Genomic DNA, 8,811 nt, shown 5'->3' on the forward strand with positions numbered 1-8,811 from the left:
ATGAGGTCTGGGTGTTCTTGCTGGCCTCTGGGGTGGGTGGTGGGACATCTCCCCCAAGGCCTTTTCTGGAGATGGAGAGGGACAGACCCAGTTCGACCCTTGGTCAACGGCGATCCAAAAATGGGAGCAGGAGTGGTGTCCCCAACCCCAGAAGCTGTGCGCTGATGTCAGGTCCTGGGGGGCTCTGATACCAAAACCACAGAAGTGACTCGATGTCACGAAGTGACATACTTACCTCTGCTTCATGATGAAGTCCACACTGTGGTCCCTGAGTCTCCAAGCTCCTGTGGCGCGATTCCCACTTGCAGACCTACCCCCCCACACAGCCCCCCCTCCTAAAAGGTCAGAGCCACCGGCTGGAGCAAATACGCCCCCCACCCCCGGGGCTAGGCACAATGCCAGGAAGCGTGGGCCTCACTCCAGTCCCCAGGGACCCTCTGCCTTGGAGAAAGGCTGTTTCGTAACTGCAGGAAATCTATGGAAGCCACTCAGTTTGAGATGCTTGGGGTCACCAAGGAAAACCCATCTGCCTGACTGTGCGCTGCAGGTGGGGTGCAACCCCGTGCCCTGGTCCCCCCCTGCCCAGCTCGCATGGAGCTCACCCTCAGGCACGCTCAGTTCACTGCTGCCCTGAGGGCCAGGAAGTGTCCGCGTCACCTGCGTCCCTCACCAGCTCGGCCTAGGAAGCTCTGTGGCCCGGGGTCCCTCTCCTCCCCCCCTCCCCGCGGGGCCTGCCCACCCAGCCTTGCACCTTTCCCTTCGGGAGTGAGGTGTGCGTGTTTTCACATCATGCGGCTCCATCAGGGACCAGTCCTGTCCAGGCCCTTGTGAGGTGACCTTCTTCTGGTGATCAGTGCGGTGATACGAGAAGACCTCAATGTTAAATATTCTCCAATAGGCAAAGAACCCTATCAATGTGGGTGCCGCTGTTTTACACCCGCCTGTGCCACACCTGCTGTCTGGAGTGAGCTCTGGCCCCTGTGCTCTCCTGTGCCCAGCTGAGTCTAAAACCCTAACAAAAGTAAACTTCCTTCGTGATTTCGTGTTTGAAATTGCTGTCTTCTCAGTCGCCGTTGTTTATCTGTCCAAATTACCGCCTCTTCATTGTTCCTTCTTCTAATTACATCATCTGTGTACTGCTCTACAGATAAACATTTCGGTGTTTGCAACACTCAAACCACTGCTGCTTTCCGACTCCGCTCTGAGGCAGGGCAGGCTCTGAAATCTGCATTTCAAGCCAAAGCCAACTAGCCTTGTGTTTTTCAACTCAAAGCCAACTTCGTGTTCTTTTTTAAATAGTTTTTTTTTAAGATTTTATTTACTTATTCGACAGAGATCATTATTTATTTGATGGGGGGGAGGGAAGCAGGCTCCCCGCTGAGCAGAGACACCCCCCCCATGCGGTAATCGATCCCAGGACCCCCAGATCATGACCTGAGCCGAAGGCAGCGGCTTAACCCACCCGAGCCACCCAGACACCCTCTTGTTCTTGACCTATCGTTTTTGCAAAGAACACATCCCTAAAATTCTGGTAAATTTATCTTTCATATGATTTATAAGGAGGTAGGACAGCCAGCTCTATATTCCTTCAGTTTTGCCGGAGGCCGGTGGTCAGCCTGATTACCCCCCCTTTTCCAATGTCAAGGTATCCGTGGTTTCTCCCTCCTGTGATGTCTCCTGGAGGCCAGCCCCTCTGACTGCATGATTGGTTCCTGCTTGACCTCCCACACCAGTTCTGCTCCTAAGAAACCAATTGCTCTCTATTACGGACTGGATGTTTGTTCCCCCAAATTCCCATGCTGCACTCCTAACCCCCCTTTCGATGGTGTTAGGAGCTGCAGCCTTTAGGACGGCCCAAGCCGTGAGGGTGGAGCCTCCTCGCTGGGATTAGCGCTTTCTGAAGAGAGACGGGACGGCAGAGAAGCGACCAGCTGCTGGCTGGGAGGTGGCCCCCACTGGAACCCTGGTCTCGGACCTCCAGCCTCCAGACTTGGGAGAAAGAAGTGTCTGTTTAATTCTCCAGCCTCTGGTGCTCTGTTAGAGCCAAGCCCCAGGGCATTTGTCAAACCAACCACGCTGGTGGGTTTGGGATTCAGGGCCGAGTCCACTCTAACCTTCCAGAGGTATTCCCAGCCACCCCTCACTTTGTTTTCGTGGCGCCCACCAGGGCTCATTCACAGCCGCTCTCTCCCAGAACAGTCACTTGTGATAATTCTAGAGAAATCCTAACGGTTTTTGTTCTTCCGATTTTACAGGCAACGGCTCTGTCGGTGTCCTCCTCCTGGCCTGGTGCAGACGCCAGCCCCACAGAGTGCCTGGCTCTGTCCCGGCGGGCTTGCCAGGCCTCGTTCCTGGAGGCAGCCCTCCTCTCCGTCACCAGGAGCTGGGGACTCTGTTGGGATCGAGCTGTTGGCCGGCGGCAAGCGGTTCTGCCCAGACAGCGAGTGTGACTCTCACCTCCGCGGCGGCCACTGGGCCCCGCCTTCCTTCCCTTCCCTGCCATGTCCCTGGTTCGGAGCGGTTCTTTCACGGGCCCTTCTGGCCTCCCCCAAACTGTCAGGTCGCAGAAGGATGAGCGGCACGTCGCACTCCCTGCCGTTCGGAGGAGACCTGATTCGCCCCGCCTGCTTTTGGTTCTGTCCCCCAGGCCTGCCTCAGTACACAGAGCCGGAGGGTCCTGTGTCCCTTGGCCCTGCCGCTGTGGCGCGAGGGAGGGGTTGGGGGTGCTTCTGCCTCATCACACCGGCAGCCCGGAAATCTGACCCCCCACCCACCTAGGTGGGGTCCTGTCCACCCCGTTCCAAACGCGCACCGAGGTTCTTTCCACCAGGAGCACAAACAGGACGTCGGGGGGCTCCAGCGGAGGCGGGGGGGCGGGGGAAGCCCAGGGAGGGGCGTGGGAGGGCCGAGGGGGACTCTCAGGAGCAGGGGGCTCCAGGGCGAAGGCTCCGGGGCAAAGAGCGGGGGAGGGGTGGAGAAGGAAGGGGAGGGGCCGCCCGGCGGGCGGTCGGTGGGGGCGGGGCGGGCGGGCCGCGGGGCTGCGGCTTCCATTTCTCCCGCAGCTTGGGGCGACCGCGCGGGGCCGGAAGGGCAGCGGCGGGGCGGCGGAGGACCCGCCTGCCCCTCCTAACGGGGTGGGCGTGGAGAAGGGGTCCTGGGCGGGGCGGGCCGCCCTCGGCCGAGCGTCCGGGTTGGCCCTGGAGGCGCGCGGGGCGGGGCGGGACGGAGGCGTCGGGGCAGCCGGACACCGGCCCTGGAGCGCGGGCGGACGGCTCGGGTCCGGGAAGGTCCCGTCGCGGAAACGGGGGCTTAGGCGTGAGTCGGGGGCGGGGCTGCCCGGACCCGGGAGGGCCTCCGCCGGGGGCGTCCCCCCTCCGCGGCGAGCACGTGCGGGCTTCGGGGGTAGGTCAGCGGCCAGAGCCGAGGCCACCCCGCGGGAGATCCCGACCCCGCGGAAGGAGGCGGGCGCGGAGCTACCCAGACGGCGGCGGGGAGGGTAGACCCCGGCGGACACGAGTCCCACCCCCCGGGTTGGGGGGGGTGCCCTGAGCCCAGGGCGGTGCAGGCGGCCGCGGTGGGGGTCGGCTGGGGGTGTGGGCGGGAGGGCGCCCCGACGGAGGCCCCCCGCGGCAGGCTGCGGGACGGGAAGGGAGGAAGCCGCACGCGCCAGGACGGCGCCGGGCCTCGGCGTCTGCGCTGACCCCCGGCGTCGCCCCCGCGAGTGTGAGCGCGCGACGCACTCGTGCCCGCGGAGGTGCTCAGGCGGCCCGAGCGGTCCGGGAGGGTGACTGACCGTCGTCCGGCTGGCGCGGCCCCCACCTGCGTGGGTCACACCGGCACACGCTGCGGGCACCCGCGGGGTCCAGTGGACCAACTGGCTGGCGCAGACGCATAGCGGCCCCTCCTCTGACCTTTCACGGGCCGGGGTCAGCGCCTGCTCCATCCCGCCGCGCCCGCCGGACTCCGACTTCACCCCCTGCCCGGCCTGAGAAGCTCGGAAGGCGGGGTTGGGGGTGTTAATCCCGGCCCGGCCCGAGGGGCCTTTGATCCCGCAGGGCAGGGCGGGCGCAGAGGCTGTCGGTCCCGCCCAGGCTGGCGCCGGCGCCCCCAGGAGTCGTGGGTGGGCTGGGGCCACCACACCCGCTGGGGTGGGGGGCGGGGGGCACTCGCCCCGGAGGTCACTCTTGCTGGTCCTTAGGGTCGCGTCCTGAAGAAAGAGGTGGTGGCCCCCTGAGGACGTGGAAGGGGTGCATGACCCCGAAGGGACTCTTCCTTGGAGCCCCACGCAGCCCATTCATGAATGAGGACCCTGTACCGTTTGGGCTCGGGGCTCCAGCGTCCCCTGGCGGCTCTGGGCCTGTGCTGACCACAGTGGGGACAGCCTTTGGGAGGGCGGAAGACAGTTCTTCAGTCCTTTCTGCTGGAGTCCTTCTGGAGCAGCACAGAGGAGTCCATACTCCCAGCGGGCAGACACCCCCCTTCTGTCCCTGGAATCCAGCTCTGTGGCACCAGAGTGAAGTCGAGGGCAGGGAATAGGGTTGTGGGGGGCCACTAGGTGTAATCTGAGAGGGAGTGGCCAGTTGGAGCCAGCAGGGGACTCCCTGTCTGGTTGAAGTCCTCATCCAGGAATACCTGCCCTCCAACCCTGCCGGACATCTGCTCGGGGACCCCCCCGTCCTAGGAACACTCATGTGGACTCCCCCGACTTGAAGCAGGTGTGCACACCTGTCATCTTTGGCCCTGCAGACGCCCAGGGGGTGGGAGACCAGGCGGCTCCAGCTGGGGTGCTCAGCTGGGAGGGGCCAGCCCAGGTGGGGGTTGGGGGAGTTGGAAGGACCAGTTCTCAACCTCCACAGGTCGCCCAACTGGTGGCCACAGCCCCGCCCCTCTCCAGACAGCTTGGAGCCGGGGGAGGCGTGAATGGCCGCCTTTGTGCCTCTGAATTGAAGGCAATTAGGTGCTACTTATCTGGGGGTGGGGGGAGGACTTAAGCCATCTACGCCTACCAGCCTCTCGAGCTCACTCCTCCTGAGCTTATAAACGCCCCTCAGCTCTGCTGAACCTGCTGGGGACCCTGTGTCTAAGCCCCGTCATTTGTCCTGGGAACGTTGCGGCCGGCCCCACAGCCATGTCTCCCTCCACTGCCCTACCCAGGGGCCCCAAGCCATCCAGGTTTGGCTCCGTGGACTGGCTTTCCCAGAGCAGCCGTGTGGGGCCGTCACACACCTCCAGGCCTGCTCAAGTCTCTTGGAGAAGCCTCTCTGCTCCAGCGAGGGTATCCAGCAGCAGGGAGTTCCCTCAGACTGGGGGCACGGAGGAGAAGCCCTCAGAAGTGTCTTCACGGGGGACGCCCACGGCTGGTAGGTGTGGGGCTGGGCGGGGAGGTTGCTGCCTTCCCGGACTGGGACGGAGCCAGGGAGGCTTCCGGGGGAGGCCTTTGCAAGTGGGGACATTCTTAACAAGGGCTGGGGTTGGAGGTTCCAGCTAACCCCTCTGGCTGGCAGATGACTTGCTCTGGGAAGCAGAAGCCACAGTGGAGTTTTTCCCCCCTCAAGTCCCTTGGGGGCGGCTCTTCCCTGCCCACCTCTTCTGGCTCGGGGGGCGGGGGGGCACCGCGTCCTTGCTGCGGCTCCCCACTGGGAGCCGGGACCCCCAACATTCGCCCTTGCCGCTGGATGCAGTTCTGCAGTACGTCCTTGGGGCCCATTTCTGCAGGAGTCCCAGGGCTCTGGACACGCGTGTCTTAACACTGGTGAAAGCTGTCCTGTTCAGAGGGGTCGCTGTGGATCTTTCCTCAAAGCTGGGCGCCTTGGCGAGGCATCCACATTCCTGCCGATTCACAGTGGACCTGGGACCGCCCTGCTTGCCTGTGTTTGGGAATTCCCAGTACCTTCTGTGCCTTGGCTCCGAGGTCCTTCCTGGTGACTTCTTTTTTTTTTTTTTTTTAGATTTTATTTATATATTTGACAGAGATCACAAGTAGGCAGAGAGGCAGTCAGAGAAGAGGAAGCAGGCTCTCCGCGGAGCAGAGAGCCCGATGCGGACCTCGATCCAAGGACCCTGAGATCATGACCTGAGCATAAGGCAGAGGCTTTAACCCACTGAGCCACCCAGGGGCCCCTCCCCATTTAAAAAAAAAAAAGATTTTATTTATGTATTTGACAGAGATGACAAGTAGGCAGAGAGAGAGAGAAGAGGAAGCAGGCTCCCGGCCGAGCAGAGAGCCTGATGCGGGGCTCAATGCGGGGCTCAATGCGGGGCTCAATCCCAGGACCCTGGAATCATGACCTGAGCCAAAGGCAGAGGCTTAACCTACTGAACCACCCAGGCGCCCCTCCTGATAGCTTCCTAAAGACTGTCTTAGCCTTGTACTTTGCTGATGGGGGTTTCTCAGTCTGTTTGTCTTTGTGGTGTAATCATTGGTTTTAGCTTTAAAGTCCTATGTAGTCAAAGTGGGGTTGATATTATCTTTTTTTTTTTTTAAGATTATTTATTCATTTATTTGAGAGAGACACATAACAAAAGAGGGAACACAAGCAAGGGGAGTGCTGAGCAGGGAGCCTGATGCGGGGCTCGAGCCCAGGGCCTGGAATCGGGACCCGAGCCGAAGGCAGACACCTAACGACTGAGCCACTCAGGCGCCTCTAAAGTTTTCATTTTTGAAGAAGTTTAATCTTACAGAAGGATTTTATATGTTCATGAAGTAAAATTTTAAACTTACCCTTTGCAACCAGTATGCCCCCCTCTCAAAAAAAGCCAGTCATCCTGCGTCCAAATCCTTCCTGCGGACGAGTCACCCCACCCCCGCCCCCCAGGCAAAGCCCCACGTGTCCTCCTGCACACTCCAGCTAAGTGTTAGAATTAGTTTTGTAAGATCTGCTTCCCCCGCAAAACGCCTGTTGGCATCTTGGTAAGTCGTGCTTTGAAGAAAGAGGGGTTGCGCACCTCACCGCGCGGTGCCATCCACCACCTCCTGATTAAGAAATCGGACAGGCGCTGTGTAAAGTGTCTGACTCGGGTCCTGACCTCAGGCCGCACGAGGGGCGTGAGATTCTACCTCTGCCCCGGCCCCTAAAATAAATAAATGTAAAATTAGAAATTAGTCACAGATTCAGTTGGTGGCAGGGGAGCCTGGGAGCGTCGCGATGAAGGCTCTGTGCCCTCAGGGCCGCCCCTGCAACCTGGGTTCCTTGTGTGCAGGCCAAAGAAACTGCTCCCTGTAAGGATGGGGTCCACGTGCACAGGCCGAGGCTGACGGGCTGCACCAGAGCTGTGCTGTTGGGAGGCCGCGTTCAATGTTGGTGTCCCCAGACTCCACCCATGCTCAAGCTGGCAGGGGAGGGCAGAGCTGCCGCCTCCGTCCGCAGCTGTGCCCAGTCACGGTGGGACGGCAGAGCAGAGAAAGCCACCTGAGCCGGGAGGCCTTGCTCCTGGGGGGACTCAGGGCCCTTCCGTTCCTCTCCAGGCTGGAGCCGGGAGGCAGACGCCCTGCCGGCTCCCCGCGTGCGCACGGCCTTCTCCGCAGAGCAGGTCAGCACCCTGGAGAGCGCCTTCCAGCGCCGCCGCTACCTGGGCCCCGCGGAGCGCCGGAGGCTGGCCCGGGACATGCGGCTCTCGGAGGTCCAGGTGAGGGGCCGGCCGGGCTGGGCGGGTGTCTGGGAGCTGCGGCGACGGTCGCCCCTGCTCTAATCGCGTTTTTCCTGCTCTAATCGCGTTTTTCCCGCAGATAAAAACCTGGTTTCAGAATCGCCGCATGAAACACAAGCGCCAGCTGCAGGACTCCCGGCTGAGCAGCCCCTTCCCGGGAGCGCTCTGCCCGCCGGTGCCGCTCTGCTCACCCCCCTCTGCCCTCGGCAGTGGCTTGCAGCTTCTGTGCCCTTGGGCATCCCCACTGGGGCCTCCCGCTCTGACACAGCCCCCTGCCTCCATGTGGGACCCCCGCCAAGCGGGTCAAGCCTCCCTGGCCTTGGCATGGGCCCCGGACCACAGGCTGCCTCCAACATTCTGCCTCCCGGACCCTGGGGGCCAGGCGCACACACTGGGTCCAGCCCTGTCCGGGGGACCCTGGAACCAGTGTGCCCTGCCCCAGACCGGGGATGCCTTTTGAGGAAGTGTGATAAGCCAGAGGCCTGGGCTGGAGTGGGAGCTGTCCCAGCCAGAGCTGGTGCCTGCGGAGCAACGCCCGGCAGCTCACTGGAGAGCTGTTCGCGGTCTGTTCCGTTCACAGTGATGCCGGGTGTGAGCTGGGCGCCCATCCACGGGCTGGACCTGGAACCCTGACCCACCGTAAGGTTCCAGAGGGCTACAGTTGAAGACATTCACTGAATACTGCTCCAGGCTTAGTTTAAGAATGAAATGATGGTTTGTGAACAAAATCAAAAGACAAGTGGACTTGATGAGTGTCGGGCTTCCAGTGCATGATCAAAGGGTAATTTATTCATTATAAAGTGTTGGGAAAAGTAAAGATTCAGGGGTCCCTGGCTGGGTGGAGTATGCAACTCTTGATCTCGGGGCTGTGAGTTCAAGCCCTGCGTTGGGCGTAGAGCTTAAAAATAAAATCTAAAAAAAAAAATTAAGAGGGAGACTTTCTTGTGTTGTGTGCTTACAAGCTTTGAGTGGAAACCATGAGGGATCAGAGGAAGTGAAATGTTTGTTTTTATCACTTTGGGGTTTGAGTTCCATGTTAACAGTGACCCCAAAGCTGGAACCAGGGAGGAATGCAGAATGCGTGTCTGCCCACTGCCCCAGCGGAAGTCAGTGGGGTTGAAAACCTCTGCTGTGTCTTCAGAGCCCATGCAAGCTGGCCACAAC

At 61.0% G+C, this 8,811-nt stretch overlaps 1 protein-coding gene across 1 annotated transcript; it reads left to right on the top strand.

Moving 5' to 3' along the window:
- Positions 1 to 2,571: 2,571 nt before the first annotated feature.
- Positions 2,572 to 8,542, top strand: VENTX (VENT homeobox). The gene is made up of 5 exons (XM_032312210.1): positions 2,572 to 2,716; positions 3,321 to 3,402; positions 5,155 to 5,360; positions 7,466 to 7,626; positions 7,727 to 8,542. Exons 1-5 carry the CDS (start codon positions 2,572 to 2,574, stop codon positions 8,105 to 8,107), a joined length of 975 nt encoding a protein of 324 aa, XP_032168101.1. The 3' UTR covers positions 8,108 to 8,542.
- Positions 8,543 to 8,811: the final 269 nt, after the last annotated feature.

The sequence above is a fragment of the Mustela erminea genome, chromosome 14 (assembly GCF_009829155.1).
Source record: "Mustela erminea isolate mMusErm1 chromosome 14, mMusErm1.Pri, whole genome shotgun sequence".
In the NCBI taxonomy this organism is placed as follows: domain Eukaryota; kingdom Metazoa; phylum Chordata; class Mammalia; order Carnivora; family Mustelidae; genus Mustela; species Mustela erminea.